The sequence below is a fragment of the Boleophthalmus pectinirostris genome, unplaced genomic scaffold (genome assembly GCF_026225935.1).
Source record: "Boleophthalmus pectinirostris isolate CB_2022bp ecotype Guang Dong unplaced genomic scaffold, ASM2622593v1 HiC_scaffold_6, whole genome shotgun sequence".
NCBI classification, from domain to species: Eukaryota; Metazoa; Chordata; class Actinopteri; order Gobiiformes; family Gobiidae; genus Boleophthalmus; species Boleophthalmus pectinirostris.
In genome coordinates this window covers 10,632,803-10,655,795 of record NW_026571447.1, presented here as the reverse complement: position 1 = coordinate 10,655,795, position 22,993 = coordinate 10,632,803, and the positions used below count along the sequence as shown (strand labels likewise).

General features: G+C 38.4%; 1 protein-coding gene across 3 annotated transcripts in view; it reads left to right on the top strand.

Moving 5' to 3' along the window:
- The window catches only part of phldb3 (pleckstrin homology-like domain, family B, member 3), a 52,753-nt gene extending 32,755 nt beyond the window's left edge, over window positions 1–19,998 (top strand). For all 3 annotated transcript variants that reach the window (XM_055163801.1, XM_055163799.1, XM_055163800.1), the window contains 9 exons: window positions 1,462–1,575; window positions 6,310–6,414; window positions 6,521–6,608; window positions 9,095–9,272; window positions 12,195–12,276; window positions 13,261–13,410; window positions 16,018–16,228; window positions 17,481–17,566; window positions 19,391–19,998. In XM_055163801.1, the coding sequence (XP_055019776.1) occupies window positions 1,462–1,575; window positions 6,310–6,414; window positions 6,521–6,608; window positions 9,095–9,272; window positions 12,195–12,276; window positions 13,261–13,410; window positions 16,018–16,228; window positions 17,481–17,566; window positions 19,391–19,525 (1,149 nt within the window). In that variant the 3' untranslated portion in view covers window positions 19,526–19,998. The remainder of the gene's footprint in view (window positions 1–1,461; window positions 1,576–6,309; window positions 6,415–6,520; window positions 6,609–9,094; window positions 9,273–12,194; window positions 12,277–13,260; window positions 13,411–16,017; window positions 16,229–17,480; window positions 17,567–19,390) is intronic.
- The last annotated feature ends 2,995 nt before the right edge of the window (window positions 19,999–22,993 follow it).

Here is a 22,993-nt window from a genome sequence, read left to right as displayed (position 1 = left end):
TTAGTATTGATCAATCAGATTTTCGATAATTTTGACAACCCTACCACTGGGTAATGTCTCATGGATCTTCTTTGGATATTTTTTTGGACAACATTAAAATAGAATACAAGATAGGCCATTTGGAAAGGGGAGCCTGATCTATATGAAAAAAAACAACAACAACAAAAAAAAACTGTAATTATGAAAAGCCTCACAACAATATTTAAAACAAAATCAAATTTTTTGTAGTTTTTTGTTATGGCATTGCGTGTCATACTCCCCCTGCTGGTGATGATTTGCAATGTTGTTTTGAATAACTGTCCTGTCCAAGTCTTCAATATAACATCCTCATATTAGTTACTATTATTACTACTGCTACCAATACTACTACTACTACTACTACTACTACTACTACTACTACTACTACTACTACTACTACTACTACTAGATGTTTTGAATAACTGCCCTGTCAAAGTCTTCAATACAATACATCCTCATATTAGTTACTACTATGACTACTACTACTACTACTACTACTACTACTACTATGACTACTACTACTACTATGGCTACTACTACTACTACGGCTACTACTACTACTATGACTACTACTACTACTATGACTACTACTACTACTATGACTACTACTACTACTATGGCTACTACTACTACTACTACTACTACGGCTACTACTACTACTACTACTACTACTACTACTACTACTACTACTACTACTACTACTACTACTACTACTACTACTACTACGGCTACTACTACTACTACTACTACTACTACGGCTACTACTACTACTACTGGCTACTACTACTACTACGGCTACTACTACTACTACTACTACTACGGCTACTACTACTACTACTACTACTACTACGGCTACTACTACTACTACTAGGCTACTACTACTACTACTACTACTACTACTACTACTACTACTACTACTACTACTACTACTACTACTACTACTACTACTATGGCTACTACTACTACTACTGGCTACTACTACTACTACTACTACGGCTACTACTACTACTATGACTACTACTACTACTACTACTACTACTACTACTACTACTACTACTACTACTACTACTACTACTACTAGACATTTTGAATAACTGTCCTGTCAATACATCCTCATATTAGTTACGACTACGACTACTACTACTATTACTATGACTACTACTTCTAATATTACTACTACTACTGCTACTACTGCTACTACTGCTACTACTGCTACTACTGCTACTACTGCTACTACTACTACTACTGCTGCTACTACTGCTACTACTACTGCTACTACTGCTACTACTGCTACTACTGCTACTACTGCTACTACTACTGCTACTACTGCTACTACTGCTACTACTACTACTACTACTACTACTACTACTACTACTACTACTAGACTTACAGACACAGTGTTCCTTTTTCACACATGACCTTTGACCTGTTTGTGGTGTTCAGGAGCGGGTACAGCAGTTGGAGAAGCAGCTGGTGGAGATGGAGAGAGAAAAGGAGAAACAGCTCACCGCTCTGAGGAGGGAGAGGAAGGATCTGGTGCACAACAGTCAACAGACGGTAAGAGCAGTTTGTACTATTTGTAATGGGTAAACAATCAAACAAAGGGTGTGTGTGTGGCTGTGTGTGGCTGTGTGTTTGTTTGTGTGTTTCTGTTTGTTTCAATGCTTGGATGATTTGCATGTAACATATATTAAATCAATCAAGATAAACACATGCAAAATATTAAACAACAAAATAAAACAAATTGCGGAAAGAGTCACTGCATTACTGTGTTGAAAAGCCAGTCTGAATAGATATGTTTTGAGCCTGGATTTAAACAGGCCAAAGTCTGTGATAGTGCACATATTGGGGTCCAATGACAGAGAAAGCCCCATTACCCAAGTGTGAGCCTTGATTGTTTGATGTTTTATGCTCCTAAAAATTTGTCAGGTTTTGTTTTGAAAAGTTGGATATGAGAAGCAAATTTATGAAGTTTGGTAAAAAATATTCAAGCTGGGTTTATCCAATGTTTTTTTGTAAATGAGTGAATTGGATAAACTGTAAAAGCAGCACTTTGTGACAAAATGAGACAACCGTGCACCGCGCATCTACAGTCACTAAAGTATTTTATATATTTGTAAATTTCTATATTATAGCAAATATTAATACCATCAACCCGGAAGTAATAACTGAAAGCAAGGCAAGGCAAGGTTATTCGTATAGCACAATTCGTACACAAAGTAGTTTACAGAATAAGAAATATATTCACAATACAAACAAATCAAATAAACATAATAAAATTAATTAAAAGAGGAGAGAGAACAGTGTAGAATTAAAATAAAAATAAAAAAAATTCAGTCATAAAGCAGTGTTCCAGTTGGCTGTGCTTGGGCGGTCCACTCCAGTTTCACTTGCCATGCACACACTCAAAAATTTATACATTTTTTGTTTCCTCATCAAAAAACATACCTGGAGTTATATTTTCTTTCATTTGCAAAAAAAACCCGGTTCTGTTCTTCAGTTGTGCAGTGTACATGTATTAGGTTAGGTTTGTTTATTCGTACTCGTAGGTAAATTTGTTTTGCAGATTTGAAAGGCAGGTCCCATATTTCACATTTCATTCATCCACATTATATACAATAAACACATATAAAACATACAGTGTACAGTACAAACAAACATACAGTATTTAACTGTACATGTTAGTAATCAATAGTCAATTAGATATTTAGTTTTGACTTTAATCTGCTGGAGTTTTATTTTGAACAATATATTTTTTTTTTCTCACGCAACTCATTTTGTGGTGTTTAAGACTTGAACTGAAAAGACAACACAGCATTTGGCCTATGAAGCTAATGGCCCTGGTGGTTGCTATGTGTTGCTGTAGGCGTATGGGGCACTCTGATTGGTCAGTCAGTATTTGATGAGAAGGCCAACAAGAGGTCAGCACGAATTCTGAATGTACTGTAGTCTTACAACACAACACAGAGGGCAGTTTGGGTCTTAACTTAAATGATCATGTTTGAAACACAGCTATGAATCTTACTCACTGGGGTGGTAGTGCTGTGTAACAGATTTTGAATAGGTTATCAGGATATTGTTCTCAAAGTTTATTTTCTTAATCTGTAATACATGACGGATTGTGTAGCCATTTGGTACGAATAAAAAAAAAAATCTGCAGCAGAGTAGTGTGATGTGCAGCTATCAATAGAAGGTGAAGTCAATTTCACCTCTATGTTGTGGTGACATCATCTCCCACTGGACACAGCAGTTCAAGTCATGAAGTCATATGAAGTCATTTTAGATCAATATTGCAATTTTAAATGTCCAATTTAAACATTATGATCCATGGGTGTTGTAGATTATAACTATAGCAGACATAAACTTTATAGGTCTTCTTTAAAATGTATTTGTTCACATGTTCATTTTATTACCATAAAGCTTTATATTTTTCACTATCTTCTTTTTGAATTAGGTATTTGCCTGCATACTAATTACTCCTAAACTATCTAAATCCTGTTTACATGGTCAGCTGTTCCAAAAGGTTTACAAACTAAGTTATCGTAGATCTACATGTACATACACACTGGAGTCACTAACATATGGCTGTAAACTACATGTTTATCTCCCCTCTTTTCCATTCCTCTGTGTTATCACTCTGAGCTATGATTTACTTTACCGCTAATTAAACCAACGCTATCTCACAACCAGGGTTCCTTTTTTTTTTTTTTTTTTTTTTCTAACTTTTGTCAGACTGATAAAACCAGGGAGGATCAGGCCAGTCCCATCTGACAAGTTGGAGACAGGGATGAGTGTGTGAGTGAGTGAGGGAGGGAGGGAGATGAGGTGGGGGAAAGCAGAGGGGAATGGTAGAGAGAGGGAGAAGAGGGGAGGAGAGAAGTGAAGTGAAAGAGAAAGGAGGTGAGAGAGAGGAGATGGATATAGTGAGGGGGGAGGAGATAAGAGAGAAGAGAGAGAGAGTAGGTGGTGAGGAGAGGAGATAGAGAGAAGAGACAGAAGAAAGAGGGTGGGAGAAATTGTGAGTGAGAGGGAGAGAGAAAGGAGAGGGAAAGGAGAGAGGGAGAATGCAAGAGGGCATGAAAGAAGAGAGAGAGAGGAGGGGAGAGAGAAAAGAGAGAGGAGGGAATAACTGGAAGAGACGGAAGGAGAGTGGGAGGGAGAGAGGGGGCTAGAAAAAAAGCGGAGAGAAAAACTGAGAGAGAGTAGAGAGAGACAGAGAGCAAATCAAAGAGAAAGAGAGAAACAGACAGAGAGAGAGAAAGAGAGGGAGTGAAAGAGGGAGGGAGGGGCGGAGTTAGACCGGGGAAGCAACTGACATCGTGAGTGTGTACATGTGAAAGCAGAGAGGCAAGCTTGTGGACTATTTCAACACACGGTAAGGAAAAAAAAATCCAAATTTGAACAGGAATTTTCTTTTGATTTATTACCGGAACTTTGGATTTCCTCTTAGAAATGTACCATAAATTAAAGTTTGTGAACACAGGCAGATTCTCAAGGCAGATATAACTAAAACTGATGCCTATAGCTAATTGATCTAACATCGTAAGACTAATGTGGCATGTATTTTACGATTTTTACAGTTGTATCTTTGCATTCTTACTCGTTTTATTATTGGATGTGATGTAGTGTCTGTCCTTATGTAGCCTATAGGACTGGAGCATGAGACAGCAGTTAATAGTGGAGCTGTATACATGTGTTTGCGATAGGAAAGACTACAGAGACACAGAGATAGGGCGGCCGTGGGCATTTTAAACTCATTTGGAAACCTCTGGGGAGAGAGAGATGTTGTGTAGATGTGACTAAAGGAGCTACATTCTTGGTCTATGACAGTTTCATTTTCACTGAAGTAAACTAGTTGAAATACTGTAGTATGTTTGAGTATCATGTTTACTGTTGGCAAAAAGCATGATAATACACACATTAGTATACACGCCCTTACAGATTTTGAATGCAGATATGTAAATGTACAGCGCTTGGGTTTGCATTTACACCGGGGTTGTCAAAAGTATCAAAAATCAATATTAGTTGATACTCATTTGACAAGTATCGATACTAAAAAGTCACATGTACAAGACAAATAAATCTTTTCTAAATAGTTTTAGAATGATCTTGAGCTGTTTATAAGAGTATAAGAGCACATAGACTAGTATACTTACATGGAGCACTATGGAACCTACCTGAACCACTGAGGGATTTCACAGATATAGAAAAGAAAGTACTACAATTTAATGCTGAAAATGACATTCTGTTGTGAAAGAGTGTTTTTTTTTTTATCATCGTGGCAAGGCAAGGCTAGTTTATTTGTATAGCACAATTCGTACACAAAATAATTCAAAGTTCTTTACAGAATAAGAAATACATTAAAATCACAATGAAAACAAATCAAAACATAAATAATCATCATAACATTAAAAAGAGCGAGAGAAATTAATTAATTACATAAATTAGAGAGAAGAGTGCAGAATGAAAACCTTTCAGTCAGATGTACAGCTAAACAGAACGGTTTTGAGCCTGGATTTAAACAGCGTCAAAGCGGTATTGGATAAATTTCTTAGTATCGAAATTTTAGTATTGTAACACAGATTTCCAGATGTTCTTCATTCAAACATATTTATTTCCTGAACAAAACACATTCAAATTTTAAATGTTCTCAACAGTTTGAAAATAATAATACATAATGACATTAAACGTATCTATTTCCATGGAGACAAGCAGCACCAAGTCAAGTTACATGTCAAATCTGTGGATAGGCGACCTCACTCGCAAACTATTCAGTCTTCATCCCTTATGTATAAATGTTTTCTACATTTTTGTCTGTGATTTTTAAAGGGGCATTGTGTAACCTTTTTGGTGGAGGGTCCATCAAATGTTTTTCTCCATGGAGATGTTATTGCTTTGTCTGAAATGTTTAACAGTATGGCATTAAACCTTTCTATCTTCATGGAGATCGAACCAGACCAAGTTACAAGTCAGATCTGTGGAGAGGTGGTCCCGCTCACAGTTACAATGTTTGTTTTCTAGGTATTTTTGAGCTCTAAAACCACCTGTAATTCAGTACATGTAAAGCAGAGCTGTTTAATGTCATACTGTGGAACATTCCAGGCAGAGCAATGGCATATTCATAGAAACAAGCAAGTGACGGACCCCCTAACCAAAAAAAAGTTACGTAGAGTACCTTTAAGCTCAAGTTCTTCTGCTCTAATTAATTTGTACCACGCTTTTTCACAAACTGGTTTCAACCCCTGTTTACACACACACAGATTTCAAACTAATCCCATTCTTGTTCTTCAGGTTCTCAAGGAAAAGAAGCCGCTCACCGATTGGTCCAACATCACTGGCTCCACCCCCTGCATGATGTCACTCTCCCCTCTCACCGCTCAAAGGTCTCCTCCTCAGGTACATGCCCCTTGTTGACATGGAAACGCAGCTTGTTTACATCTACTTGTTTACTAATGACCGTAATTCTCTGGAAATGTTTGTCATGCTCGCCGTTTTTTCCCAGGATCCTATGCGGGAATCTGCCAGTTTGCCCAGACGGAGGAGCGCGCATCGCAACAACAAGCTCAGTGATAGGCCGCTTTCGACACAGGGTATGTAGGATATGTGCATTAGTCATAGGTTTTATAAGCAGTTGCATTCAAGTTCTAGAATTTAATTATGCTCAAATCTCAGATGGAGGGCAGGCGATAATATTACACTGTGAAACTTAAAGATGCATTGTGCAACTTTTTGGCAGTGAGTCCGCCACCTTGTTTCAGTGGAAATGTCATTGCTTTGCTTAGAATGTTCTACATTATGACGTTAAACAGATCTATCTTACATTTATTCAATTACAGGTTTTATAACTCAAAGATACTAAAAACAGGCATTTTGACTGTGACCGGGGTTGCCTTTCCACAGATCTGACCGGCTTTGGGTGATGTCACACTTCCTTAGTCTACTTCTTTATACAGTCTATGCAGTGAACAGAATTTTGATTTCAAAACCAACATTCTGAATCTAATCACAATTTCACTGTGCTTCATTTGTTAAGCCAGTTTTTATTTTATGTTAATGGCTCCAGTAATTACAGAAAAACTGGCACTTGTGAAATATAAGACATGTTAGAATGTTGTTGTCTCCTCAAAGACATACCTGGAGTTGTGTTTTGTTTCACATATGTATGAGTAATCCTGCATTATTAGTCTGTCTATATCTAAAGCTCAAAATGCTCCGTTCCAAGTGATAGATTTCAATTTAACAGCTACCTTTTACATTTTGTTCAGAAGAGATATGAAGATAAGAGACATCTAAATCAGTGGTCCCCAACTTTTTTTGCGCCATGGACCGATTTTATATCAGACAATATTTCACGGACCGGAGGGAGGAGGTGCGGTAGGCGGTCCGGTGGCATGGTTAAGTCCTGGCTAAATCCTGTTTTAGTCCTGGTTTTAGTCCTGGTTTTAGTCTTGTTTTTAAAACAGTTTTTAAACCTGGTTTAGACCAGGTTTAGTTCTGATATACGGGAGGGGGGGGACGGTCCACGCAACTTACAGGACAAGGGACAGTCCACACGACGTGCCGGATGGGGGAACAGTCTGTGCAGCGTATGGGACGGGAGATGGTCCACGCGACACACAGGAGGGGGGACAGTCCGCGCAACGTACAGGAAGGGGGACAGTCCTCACGGTGTAGGGGAGGTGGGGGTTGGGAAGGGGGTCGGATGGTCCACGAAGAGTATGGGAGGGGGGGTTTCGCCCTTTTGCGGCCCTGTACCAAATGACCCATGGCCCGGTACCAATCCCTGGCCTGGGGGTTGGGAAACCCTGATCTAAATCATTATAGCGAAGGTGTGGAGTTTAAAAAGGCAGTGGATTACTTCCTGTATGACCACATGATATCACAAGGTGGAACAGCGTTTTCCGTTTGAGAGAAGAACTGTAAATATGCAGAGTTGTGTGTTTAACATGTGAATGAAAGAAATCACAACTCCAGGTCTGTTTTCAGTGAGGAAACAACATTATTACAGATCAGAAAATAGTGCAATATGGACCCCTTAAGCATAAACCAGGTCAAAATATAATTGCATTTTGCCAGATCCTACCATATAATTCTCAGCTGCCCTCTGCCTCCAGTGCAATGACCTCACTACCACATGTTTCCATTGTGTTGGCGATTTCTTCATCTCACGCTTGAGGACACAGGACAATACAGAGCTGAATGTCAGTTTGTCCGACCAGGCCCCTCCCTTTAAGGCAAATCAAAGGTGTGCCACAGTGAGCAGGTGCTTTTCATAATAAGTGAAAGCTGGATTTACCTGTACAGACCAGATATATGGGTGAAAGATGACCTAATTCAAATAAAAGGAGTAGTTGTTAGCAGTTGGATTTCAGAAAGCTGAAAAGGCCCATATTATGCTATTTTCTGATTTATGTTATGTTGTTTCCTCATCAGAAACATACCCTGCATATTTTGGCTTCTCTCAGAGTTCTTCTCTCAAACTGAAAATACTCTGTGATGTCATGTGGTAATACAGGAAGTGCTCCACTGTGTTTTAAAAGTCCTACACCTTCACCAGAATCATTTGGATGATTTCAGACCTGGAATTTCCAATCTCTACTGAACAAAAGGTTAAAGGAAGCTGTTAACTTGAAAACTATCACTACATGACTAAACCAGGTCATGTTACAGATCAGATCTGTGAAGTGGCAACCCCACTCACAGTCAGAAATCCTGTTTTTCTAGGTATTTTTGAGCTATAAAACCACCTGTAACTAAATAAATGTAAGGCAGAGCTGCTTAATGTCATGCTGTGTAACATTTCAGGCAGAACAATGACATATCCATAGAAAAAAGGAGATGACAGACACTCTCCACCAGAAAAAGTTGTTGTTATTAGTTATTACAAAGCTGATAGATCCCAGCTAGTTTTCAAAAAGTCTACATGAATTTAAGTTTTAAAAACTATGGATGGTCTTCAATGAGCTTTATAGGTGGGTCGAGTTTGGAAGCATTTAAATGTTGTACCTTGTCTTACCATATTTTATTTAGCATGATTCCAAGCCTTGTCTTCTCTGACGAATTTTTCCTTTTCCAGGTTTTGTGAGAGACGCAGACAGTCACATGATCCCAGAGGCCTACATCTCCCCCATCACCTCACACCGCCTCAGTAACAGCATCTGTAACGGTCACGGTAACGGACACAAGCCTGGGAGTAGTAACGGAGGGGGTCTGCACACTCCCTGTAACAGCACCACCAGCTCCAGAGCCACCAGGTCAGACACAGTCATCTCACTTTGTCTATATATTTGTGTACCTGCAGTAGAAGAGAAGTGACACAATTACAATAATGCACTTATGAGTGTATCAGAAGTTCCACAGTATGACATTAAACAGCTCTATTTTACATTTATTCAGTTACAGGTGGTTTTATAGCTCAGAAATACCTTGAAAAACAGACATTCTGACTGTGAGTGGGGTTGCATTTCCACAGAAAATGCAACCTTAGAAAATGAGCAGCCAAATACATACATACATACAAGTACAAAGTTTCTCCAACTAGAGCTTAGATTCAAAGAAATTTGGTCAAAACATGCATATATATTTTTATTATAATCCGACACTGCACTATGATCAGGTCAAAACTTACCTGCAGTGTTGTTATCAGTGTGTTTATATTGTGTGTGTTGCACCTGGACTGAGCAGAGATCTCGTGTTCATGAATACACAGTCAATGTTCTCAAAGTCCTTCAGTGACCTCAGTTTAAGAACTACAGGTACATGTAGTGTGCTCAGCCTACTGTAGCATATACTCTACTGTAATAATGCAAACTATACCATATTACCGTATTTTCCGCACTATTGGGCGCTGTGGATTATAAGGCGCACTGTCATTGAATGGTCTATTTTCAAACTTTTTTCACAAATAACCCGCACCAGACTTTAAACGAAACACAACAGTTTGATAGGTCAGTGGGACTTTGTTTGTTCACGGTGACTCTCTTCTTTGTTCAGTTGTGGCGTGTAGGGAGGGTGCTGTCTGGGACGGCTGGATTGTTGGCGTGTTTGCAGTGACTCAGTTGTTCAGTTGTGTCTAGAAGTGGCACATTGCTCTCGCTTTTTCGGTTAGTTCCTCCGTTCTATTCCTTGTCCACGGAGATTAATGAGCATGGCTGCAGGTGTTTTTTCGCTGCGCGGTCGCTGTCTGCTCCGTGGTCGATGTCTGCTCCGTGTGTGTTTGCGTGCGCTGCAGGTGGTGCAGCTTTGTAGTTTACTGAAGTCGTGCTGGGACACCTGAGTGGATTCATGTATAGGGCGCACTGGATTGTGGGGCACACAGTTGTTTGTTGATGGGGTTGGAGGCTTAAGAGCGCGCCTAATAGCCCGGAAAATACAGTATATGTTAACAAACCTGATTTGAAAATATAAATACATTATCCCAGGGAACGCCTGACCTGTTCTGCATAAAAAAATAATGAATTTACCTGGTGGGTTTGATACTGGAATATTAAATATTTTATGGAGCTTTTTAAGGCCATTTTCGCACAGAAGTTCTACTAAACAGGTTACACATAATTTCAAAGACATATATTCGGAATGTTGAATAGTAATAACGCTTTAGTCTTATATTGTGCTTTTCCAGATGCTCAAAGTCGCTTTACAGTTTTGTGCACACATTCAGGCTTTGACAAAGAGATTTGGCCATGAGTCTTTTGTGTAGTTATTTACACTAATCTCACTGCATGCTCAGTATTAAGACCACCTGCCTTTTCATGATGCTGTGTGCCTCTCTCTCTGAATCACCTTCCTCCACTACTGAGAGATTTGGGCTACAGATTTCAACAGACCCACCTCATAGTTTATAAAAAAAAACACTATGCACTATGTAACTTTTCTGATAGAGGGCCACTCTGAGCAGATTTGACCTCTATCATGGCCTCATCCTGCTTGTATCTGTGGAGATAGATAAGTTTAAGGCCATACTGTGGAACATTTCAGGCAAAGCAACATCTCCAAGCAGACAAGCAGGTGACACACCATTCACCAGAAAAGACACATAATGCAGCTTTAAAATCTCCTGCCAATCCAAAAACAGCTTGACATTACCAGCGATTTTGTCCTTTTAAATGTTGCATCGTGAAACCCCCCCCCCCCTACAGTCCCTACTCCTCCCGCCTCCTCCTACGCCAGAAACAGGTTTGTTACAGCCGGTGCGCTGCACATGACTTGTAAACAACTAACTACAGTGTTGGTTAGGCAAGGCGGAGAAGTGAGGAGCGGGTGCGCGGACATTTCGTGCGCGGACGAAGTGAGGAGCAGGGAGAAGAGCGGAGCAGGGAGCAGGGAGAGGAGAGAGGAGAGGGGAGCATGCGCGGAGATTCCGTGCCGGAGAAGTGAGGAGCAGGGGGAAGAGCGGATCGGGCAGCGGGGAGAGGAGCAGGAAAGGGGTGCAGAGAAGGTCGAGATTCAGTGCGAATGAACTGCTACACACGCAGCAGCAAGCGACTTTTCTTTGCCTTGAAAATTACGTTTTTCAGACATAGGATTCGCTTTCGTCCTGAAAAACGTTTGAGCTCTTGGAATAAAGTACGTTTTCAAATAAGCAGAAGTGACCTGTCCAGGAGTAATTTGGCGACCAATGCGTCAGTCTTTAGACTCTGCGTCTGCTTCAGTTGCGCCATCGCTGGAATGAATCTTCAAGAATTCACCTTAGTTTGGCTTCGCTGCTTTTCCCCTTGTCTTCTTCTTTCAGCGACCTCAAAAACGGACTTTCTTTTGCGGCTAACTGCTCCTGGATTCTTGTCTGCCATTGCAACAAACTTTGGCTAACTGGAGGAAGATGGTCAAAAAAAGCCGCTAAGAACTGTTGTGTTGGTGGAGTAAACAGCGTCTTGCGTCTGTGGACTGGTGACAGGAGTACGCAAACCACGTACCGGCGGCGCAGGCAAGTCAGTTACGCTAGAAACGTAGGGAGATTGATTGACAGCCTGTCAGCTAACAGATAACGAGGCAGTGTCGTTATCTATTGGCAAATGTTTAGCCCCACCATGTCCAGAGTTGATGAATTTTATTCTCTTTTTTTGGTCATCATAATTACAAGGCTACTGCATCTCTATAATGCTATCATTGACAATTTGAAACAAAACAAAAAATCCTCCATACAACCTTTAAGTAATACTTTTCTGTTTGTCTTTCAGCCCTTGCCTGTTGGATCTGGTTGAGATTGAGAAGAAGCTGAGAGAGGCCAAGGCGGAGAGGGAGCGACTCCTTAGAGAGCGGGTGAGTGTTTGGTGAGGGATGGGGAAGGAGGGGGTGTATGGGTGCTGGAGGGGTGAGAATGAGGAGGGAGGGGGGTTGTCGTCTGTGAGGCGTGGGAACATGTGTGGCACCTGGAATGAGCTCGGACACACTGCGTTAGACATGGGCCCCATCAACGACAGTTTTGTGTGGAGGTGACGTCTGCACATGTGGACTGCTCTGGGCATGTCTGGGATTTCACTATTTCAAAAACCACAGATTTTTGCTGTGTGAAATGTGTCATCAAAAGCCTAGGGATTGTCCCGTCCTGAGACTCACCACCCAAGAGATGAGATACAAGATTTGATCCACAAGATGAGACCAGATTTCAACATAACTATTTTTTAAATAAATAATAGTCATACCAGTTTGTCAGAGCCTGATCTCATCAGATCTCAGAGGCTAAGCAGGGCCGGGCCTGATTAGTACTTGGATATGAGACCACTCGGAAAACCAGGGGCCACAGTGAGCCAACAAAAAATTATGTTGTGCCCTTAAGCAAGACACTTCACCCACATTGCCTACAGTGTTTCCGTCAGTCTATCCCAGGGCAGCTGTGGCTGCAATAGTATCTTAACACCACCGAGGGTGGAGTGAATGAATAATGCTCTGTAAAGTGTGTGTCTTGAAAGGTGCTATATAAATGCAATGATGATTAATAAAAAGTTGTGCTATTCAGATCAAAATTTTCTTGTAAAATTTTCTTTCATTTAACATTTTTGCCATCATTTGGCCTGTCAACAAAAATAAATAGGACATCACTTTATATATGTATGACTATATCTTAATTAGCCTTAATAAAACATGAACAAAGACTTCATTTAAAATAAACTAATACTTCATTAATTAGAAATAGTTCATTAAGAATGATTCAGGCTACTAAATTAGGAGTTAGGGGTTAGGAGTTAGGATATGAATTAAGTATTTGCTAAGCATGAACTAATTGTTATTATTCGTTATATCCAGGAGGAACGGCGGCAGCTCATGTTGGAGGAGAAGAGGCAGAAAATAATAGAACTGAACTCCCAGAGGATGGAGGCCCCTGAACCAGAGTCTCCTCTCAAACCTGAGTCTCCAGAAGAGACCAAGCTCAGCCCGGGGCCCAGCTCTCCAGAGGTAAAACCAAACACACACATGCCCCATCACACACACAGACACACACACTCAACACACACACAAAACTGTGGATGTAAACGAGTGCAGTAGCTATGATCTGGCATATTTACATTTTGTTTATTACAGATGTTCATTATTTGAGAAAACCTTGTCTTGCCTCATTACAGATATATATTATAAGCAGCTTTTGAGGTCAAAACATTCATACCATACTCCATACAACTGTACAACCGCTCACACTTATGTAACAGATAACCTCATATGTTCCGTCAATCATCATATCACATTTGCACTGTTTTTCTTACAACCTCTTGTATATAGCTGAGATATTTTTATTACTTATTCTCTATTTTATTTTTACTTGTACATAACGATATACATTATTTGACACATGCCTCTTGCTATTTTATTGCTGCTCATTTAGATTTTATTAATACACCATTTATATTTTTTACTCTGTGTTATATAATCATAATATACGGTGGTGTGAGCTACTGTGTCCAGTTTCCCTTGTTATTTCCCTTGTGGATCCATAAAGTTTGTCTAAGTCTAAAATAAGTCCACTTTGTACTACCAGCCTCTAATTATGAAACCCTTTACTATTCAATAATTAGGTAGTGCACAGTCAGCATGCTAGTTGTTGCTAGCTTCCCTGTGATGATATGATAAACATGGCTCTGACCTCACATGCACACACACAATGTTGCTAAATGATTGATGTGTATTTAGATGTAGTTTTTTTTTTTTTTGAAGATTACTACTACTTATCATTTTACTGTTATGCTGCAGATGCTAATGGGGATCTTAATAAACAAAAAAACAAAAATAAACTTTATTTTTTTTATTTTTTTTTGTAAATAGATTAATTTATAGCAGCCTTAAATCATATCTGATTTCATAATAACACAATATTACATCACCTGAAGTTACAGTGTTTTTATTGGCAACAACAGTGTTCATTTCTCAACACTATTCCTCCTCTCCTAATTTATTCCTGTGAGAAAATGGGATAAATCAAGGGAAGGAGACATTTATTATCAGAGCTCGTTTTTCCCACTGAGTGTGAAGAGGGCGTAGTCTGAAAACCTTTACTCCCATGAATCAAAATTTAGCAACATTTGTTTTACCTTCTGACTGCTTTATGAGCTTGTTTCACAATTAGGAAAAACACATTGGTATGCCCACACAGTGAGAGTTGGGTGGATTGTAAATTAGACGGGCATCTGTTAAAATTAATGAAATGCTTTGCTTTTAAAGAATATTTTCCGGAGTGGTCTGGAACAATTTTCAGGTCATTAGACATCATTAGAAATCCTGTTGCTTTGGTCAAATGCGCACCACAGTAGTCTCAGTTGGTGTAACAGGCAGTCTACAAGTAACTGTACTGTTGTAAGTAGTACCACACTGTACTTTTCACATTTTCACATACATTTATCAGAGCAATAAACACACACAAAACCATGATTTTAGTCTATTTTGGATAAACACTGTTGTGTCAATTTTTAAATCTAAGCCAATTTCCTGGCTAAAGAAGTCTTATGATAATCTTACAATTTTCATTAAAATGCAAGAAATTTCTAGCCTGAGTCATCAGTCGGTTTCACTTCGTAGAAACCGTCTGACCTCGTAGCGTTAGAATTTATTCGCTTGACAGTAGGCGGGCATTTTTTTAAATTTAACCAGTCGCTGCTATTTGGTAGTCACGTGTGTAATGCGCCGCTAACGGGGTTAACTGGTATATTAAGCTTTTCTCAAATCCTGTAGGAAGAAGGTCAATAACATCTTTGCCCTTGATGAAATTCACCAAAAATTCTCTTTATTCTGGCTTTAAATCCTTGATCTCAGGAATCATTGACAACACAGAATATATGGCTCTTCTCTGATTGGCTAGTGCCCAAACTTGAACTTCCGGGGTTTTTATGAACCGTCTGTTGTATGATGGTTTGATCCCTGACCTAGTCGCTGGAGAGAAATGAAATTGAGTGGAGGCACTAGGTGGCGCCAGCCTGACTAGAAAATTTCCATTTAGAAGGAAAAATGTAAATATAGCGTAACACTGCATGATTCCATACAGATAGACACACTTCGTCCAGTACTGTGGGAGGCCAAATAAGAGTCAGGATTGTGGAGATGCAAGCCTGTTCAGAATACAGATGCTTGTTTTTATACATTTTTAGTGCATTAAAGACAAACAAAAAACAAACAAACCAACAAAAACAGATTGTTATTTTAGTTTAGTTTTATTTAGTTTTAGTGAGTCTAGTCTGGCTAAAAGTACATACTGTGGCTTTAATATGACAGTAATCTATTGTGGCTAAAATACGGTGGCTTTAATATTTATATCTGAGCCAGTTCCTTGGCTAAAGCAGTCTTATAATGATCCTATGATTGTCATTAAAATTCAGGAAATTTCCATTTAGGGGGAAAAATAAAACTATAGCACAACATATTCACTAAAGCAGCTGCACAATTCCAAACTAATCAGCATTTTAAACGTCACATAAACCGCCACATGAGTCTCTCTGAATAGCCGCAGTCTTTCCACGGACAAGAATGCCTGACCTCTTTTCCAGCCCGTGTTTATAAAAAGTGCATTTGTCTCCACAGCTGCGCAGCCTGCCGCTCTTCCTCTCGCCGAACTTTGACCTCCGCGCCCACATTGAGTCCCTGGGTCACGGGGTCACGGGCTGCATCGACCTGCGCCTCACGTCACGACGCTGCGCGGGCTTCCTCACCAAACGCGGAGGAAAAGTCAAGACCTGGAAGAAGAGGTGGTTTCTGTTTGACATGGACCACAGAAGACTGGCCTACTACACAGGTCAGACTGCAGGGGGCGCTGTCATGCATAGGGAAATAGTCATGTATGGGGTTGTAAAGTAACTTCATCATATCAGATTCTTGTAACAGCCTCTGTTAAAATGTCTGTTTGAATACATCCAGTTAGTAGATAAATGAAGATATGCTAAATTTGAATATGAAGTATAGTGTTAAAGGTCGTATCTTAAACTAAACTGACTCTTGTGAGTTTCAAGCCATGTTATAATGTTCTTAACCCTTCAAAAACCTGGAGTGTTTTGTTTCATTCACACATATTTAAGTAACTCGTCTGTCTACATCTCCAAAGCTCAAAATGCCCTGTTCTACCTTGTGATATCATGTAGTGGTAGTTTTCAAGTTAACAGCTCCTTTTACCTTAAGTTCGGTAGAGATTGGAAATTCCAAATCTGAAATTATCCAAATAATTCCAGTGAAGCTGTATGGAGTTTAAAAACACAGTGGAACACTTCTTGCATTACCACATGACATCACAAGGTGGAACAGATTATCTGTCTGAGAGAAGAACTCAGCCTAAATATGCAGAATTTGTGTGTTAAACTTGTGTGAATGAAACAAAACACCACTCCAAGTACGTTGGTGATGAAGAAAATCAGAAAATAGGGCACTATGAGTCCTTTAATAATAAAAAAAAAAACTTCAAAATAACTGATTAAACTTGGATAGAACTTGCAAAGAAAAATTGAAAGAATTTATCTTGTAAATCTATACATTTAGGATAGAGAGTGAGGTCCTTTTGAGGTGTATAGGGTTTCAGTCAATAAATTGGCCAATAGTGTCTTATTCAACCAAAATCTTTTAAATGGTATGTAAACTTATAGTTTACATATTATTTATATAATGGATTTTAAAAATATTTTTTTATGGACCATAGCACAAAGGAGAATTTTTGGAGTGGGTAATTTTGACATTTGGGAGTAAATTGTGAGTTAAATCTGCAGACAAATACACAGTTTACTAGTAATTTTCTGCATTAGTATCTGTAATTGTGTGCAATTCTGCAATCTTGTGAGCGTAGTTTGAGTCAGATACTTAAAGCTTTAAAAAGCTTTTGGCCAGGACCACCTTCCTTATAGTCAACCAAGAGTTTCTTAAGTTTGACTACAGCCCTAATCCTTTCACACTTGTCTGATACTTAAACCTCAGATAATACATTTAGACAGATTTTAACAAGTTATCAGTATACTCAAAAAAATTCTAGCTTCTAATGTGTCTCTTGTTGTATTTTATTACAGATTGTGATGAGAGGAAGCTGAAAGGCGTCATTTACTTCCAGGCCATAGAAGAAGTTTACTACGACCATCTACGGACAGCAGCAACTGTGAGTGAAATATATGAAGTTCCACAGGTTTTATTGCAATAGTCCTGAGAGAAAGTTTGTCAACCTGATTATTAAATTTATAATTGACAAAATACCTGCTGTACACTATAATCCATCTCTTCATCATATAAATAAAAAAATTCTACAGTAACTATATGTTTTGGAGAGAAGGGAACCCAAAAATTGATTAGGTATGAGATGATAATTATTTTGCCAGATTTAGACAATTCCATGACGGACTTCCTTTTTAATTATTAACCTGTTATTAGATGCACAGGGCCCATCTTTAGTCGACTACAGTCAAAGTATTTACATTAGTGCTCTATATATTATTCCATATTAAAATGTGACAAAACACCTAAACTTCTCCCACAACCACAACTGGGCAGTACCAGAAGGACTAAAGAAAAGAGTGAGGAGGGAGGAGGTGTGGGGCCTGGAAGTATGAGGAACAGTGTGATTGGTCTAACAGGTATCTACACTTCAAACTCTGCCTCTGTAGCCAAGCATCTGTATTCAGGGTAGTCTTTTGTGATGTCACCACCTACTAGAAATCAAACTTGAGCTGAAGGAAGCAAAAAATTTTGCACTAAAGTTGCCAAAAATTACTAGAAACAGTAGATGATGCTATTAAAACACAGTAGTGAGTAGTGAAAAAAGTTAATCTGGTGTTTTATTCCACTTTAAATGTTATTACAGTATAGTGGCGGCAGCTAAGTGTACTTCAGTGTCCATTAGTTTTTCTAGTCATTACTTGGTTTGGTGGGATAGTACGTGTGTTAAATATCTATCATAGTTAAACATCAGTTAGGTGGCAGGTTGTAATAGTTGAAGTAGCGTATTTATCGAACTATAAGTCGCACCAGCCAAAAAATGCTCAATGAAGAAAAAAAAACATATATAAGTCGCACTTTTTGGGAGAAATTTATTTTATAAAATCAGAGACCAGCAACCGACATTTCATCTTGAAAGGCAAGTTATAGTAATAACAATAGAATAAATAACAGGCTGAATAGCCGTCTGGTATGTTAACATAGTATATGAACAGTTATTCACATAACTATAGCATAAACAACAGAACATAACTTTATCAAACTCACAATCTCACTCTCACTCCAAATCACTAAATCCATTGAATCCATCATTCTCTGTGTCACTTCTGAGCAAGTTCACACAACGTCAGTTGTAACTTAAGTCCAGGCTGTGTCGATCCATTCAATGACTTCCAGAAAAATTGCATGGAACACTCCCCCCCGGTTGAATCTGTGTTCTCCATCTCTGCTTTCTGCGAGTCCCTCACAAGTTTCTCGTGCAACTTTTTTTCTGCTGCATATTTCACTACTTGCAGCAGGACAGTGACTTTTTCTGCAGGAGATATGTGCAGAAAACTGATACACAAACCTAGAGCACCCTCTCGTGACTGTCAGTCTGAAAATTTTAATATATAAGTTGCACCAAAGTACAAGCTGCAGGACCACCCAAACCATAAAAAGTGCGACTTATAGCCCGAAAAATACGGTAGTTGTAGTAGTTGTACTAGTAGTTGTAGTAGTTGTAGTTGAGAAGGAAACTGCAAAAATACAGGAAGTAATGGTGAGTTCTAAAATCTCTACTCATATCATCAACAGGGAATATCCCTTTCAAAATGCAGGGACAATCACTTAATGGAAAGTATTTTTCTGTTTTCTGTGTTTTGAACCTTCAACAGAATGAATAAGGTTATATAAATTTAAACTTTTTTCATTAAATTTACCAACATTTTTTAAAATTGGACATAAGTGATCATTTGATGCGTAACTTTCTCACTCTCTGTTTCTCCTGCAGTCCCCTCGACCCCCCCTCACGTTCTGTGTGAAGACGTACGACCGCCTCTTCTTCCTGGTCGCCTCAAACCCAGTTTCCATGAGGATCTGGATGGATGTTATCGTCACGGCAACAGACGAGCACTGCCGGTACTGACCCCCCCTCCTCTTCCTCTCATCATACTTCAACTACTACTACAGTCTACACTACTGAAAAGACACAATCAGGGCTGCCTTGTGTGTGGAGATCTACCTCATGGACTTATGGTAAATCTTTGGAGATGGAAACTGTTGAAAACTGTTACACAAAATGATAAATAGAACCCAAAACTGATCAAGAAGCCAAAACTGCCGTCAAGATGAGCTTATGTTGACTTTGAGCTCCCTCTTGTGGTCAAACGTAACACTACAGGACTTCAAAATGCTACACTTCTCCACAAGGGGGCATCATACAAAAACAGACTTAAAAAAACATTTTCTACTATATTTTGTGATGGAAAAACATGATATTTTGTTCTCTGAGGCTGTACATGAGCTTTTCTTGAATTAAATTATTATTTTTTAATACATATATGGGTTTGTAATGGAAATGAAGACCTTAAATGTGTAATTAAATGTTTATTCATAAGATTGAGTTTCTATTGTCTCTTTGGCTCATGCGTTTGATTGTAACACCTCTAAATGCAAATACAGGTCAGTACAGAAGAGAGAAAAGCATCTGATGGACCGTCCACCAAAAAAGTTACACAATGCACCTTTAAGAGCTCTTGAGACACTTGTTTAAGTTGTTTCTGAGCAAATATGCACCAGCTGTATTATATCTATGTATAAGGATTATGATTTATGAAGGAATACTATGTAGGTATTCTAAAAATGCATAAGAACTGATAAGACACGTTTTCACCTTTTTAGCAAGAGAAACGGCACGGTGGCTAACACTCACACCGCACAGCAAGAAGTTTCCAGATTCAGTTCCCTGGTGGTTTGGCCTGTGCAGAGTTTGCATGTTTGGATTTTCTACAGGTACTCTGGTATCTCTAAAATGCTAAGGTGGTCCTGACCAAGTGCCGCTCAAGATCTGGAGATGGGATGGGAGTAACTTCTGCCTAATATTTCTGTATTGTGCACCAATTTAAATGCTTTGTTAAATGTTTTGTACTTGGCTCTCAAATACTAGACACAGTTTCAATCATTTTTTATTTCCAAGTTACAAATTGCATGCTACTCAGAAATTATCCTTTGCATAATGCTCCCATCTGTATAATTGATTTAAATGTTTTATATCAGTGGTGTCGAACTCAAATTCACAGAGGGCCAAAATTAAAAACTGGGACTTAGTAGTGGGTCAAACTAAATATTGAACAATTTCAACATCTGCATGTTTTCTCTTCTTTTGACATATGTAATGTTAAACCTTTTCTTATTAAAATAAATGTCTCTTAAACATTAAATCCAGAACAAGCATAACATAAAATAATACCAACATTTTAAATAAATAATGTCTCTTTGGCGTATCTGTAGCCGGCAGGCCAGCTCTAATACATATTTGATATGATCTCGAGGGACAAATATAATTATATCGCAAAGTATATATTTTTTGTATATTTTTGTATATTTTTAAACTCCATATACCTTCACTAGAATCATTTGGAAGACTTCAGCGCTCGAATTGCCAACCTCTACTGAACTAAAGTTAAAAGGTCGCTGTTAAATTGAAAACAACACTTCATGATTTTACAAGATGGAACAGAGCAATTTCAGCTTTGGAGGTGTATACAAACTAATTCTTGTTCTTCTTAGTTCTTGTTCTTGATGTGATAACTGCATTATAACAAGGCTAAAAGCTCACAGTAGTCAATTTTGTGTAATATAGGACCTTTAAACATTCAGAACAGTCCACGCTCTGTGCACAGTACTGTATCCACCATATTCACAGTACAGTGGCACTACATAAATGTGGTACAGTTTGGAGCGAGGGACACTTGTTCTTCCTCTTACAATAATGTTTTAGTTCTGTCCTCTTTCACACTGGAAGGACTGACTTGGGAACATCACTACTACTGTGTCCTTAGGATTTCAACATAGGATTTCTTACCAGTGATATATCATTTTTAGACCTTTGGCTTTCTTCACACAATTTTAAGGTAAGGCTTATTTCAAATTACAAACATTGCAAATCTCAAACGCTGTATTTTTGGAAGTACCATCATTTCTACAAAATACACTGTAGATGTAGATGTATAAAGTGATGGAAAGAATACTGAATACCTGAATAAAATAATATGTATTTGTAACTTACTCTGATAAATGGTCCAATCAGAGTACTGTATAATGAATATTCTGAATACTTTTACATGGAATCGCATTATATACCTACTGTAGAAAAGACATAGAATTACAAACTGCTTTATTTTTATTTTTACTATGCATTAATTTATGTCTAATTAGAGACGAAAAATGACACATGCACAAACTTCAAGAGCTGTGTTTTCTTTTTTTTTTTCACTAATATCATGGAGTTTAAAGCCAAAATTGCAACTACATATTTAACTGTATTCTGAATGCCACCAAAAGAGAAAGAAACTGGTACATGATACATATTTTCTGTACATATATTCAGTTACTTCCCAACACTGGCTATATATAGTATATATTTAGATCTGTACAAACATGTTCTGAAATCAGCCTTTTGTTTATTCTTCTGGATGTGTTTAAAATGTGAACTTTCAACAGAATCTTATTATTAAAACATAAATCACCAGCTGGATATTTTCCCCAAATTCAGTCTTGAATCTACATGTATTAGTTGATTTGAAGTTGTATCTGTTTTAGATCTCCTCTGTGTGAGCACTGTGATGGCCTGGAGTCTTCATGTTGTACTCCTGTGGTGCCTCCTGCTGGGTGAGTATATTCATACACTTTTTTAGTAGGGTTGCAAGATTTCTGTTTGACACAGTTCGCAAAATTGCTCAAGCTGCAGTTTTTGAAGTACCGTCATTTGTTATTCTGCATAAAAACTGCTCTCCATGTAGTTTAGATTTGCGCAAACATATCAGAAAATGTAGCCATGAAATTTAATTAAAGGTGCACTGTGTAACTTCCTGGTGGAGGGTCCGTCACTTGTTAGTCTTCATTAAAATGTTATTGCTTTGTCTTGATTGTCCCACAGTATGGCATTAAACATATCTATTATCATGTAGATAAGTCCACAGTTCCTCCAGGCCATGTTACAGCTCAGATTTGTGGAGAGGTGAACACACTCACTGTAAGAATGCATGTTTTGCCTAGTATTTTTCACCAGTAAAACACCTGTATCCCAATATATGCAACTTGAATGACTTTAATGCCATACTGTGAGACCTTCCAGACAAAGCAGTTATATCGCCATAGAAACTTAGAAAATTAGTGGCGGACCCCCTACCAGAAAAATTAAACTGTGCATCTTTAAATAATACTACAGTTACATCAATAATATGATTATGTAATACAAATTCAAAGTAGTGGTCCAAGAAATGACTCAAAAAAAAGTAAAAAAATATTTTGGAAAACTACTAAGAGTAACTGTCTTGGAAGTACCATTTGATTATAACTTATTGTCCAACAATAATGTGAAAAGTGAAAAAAA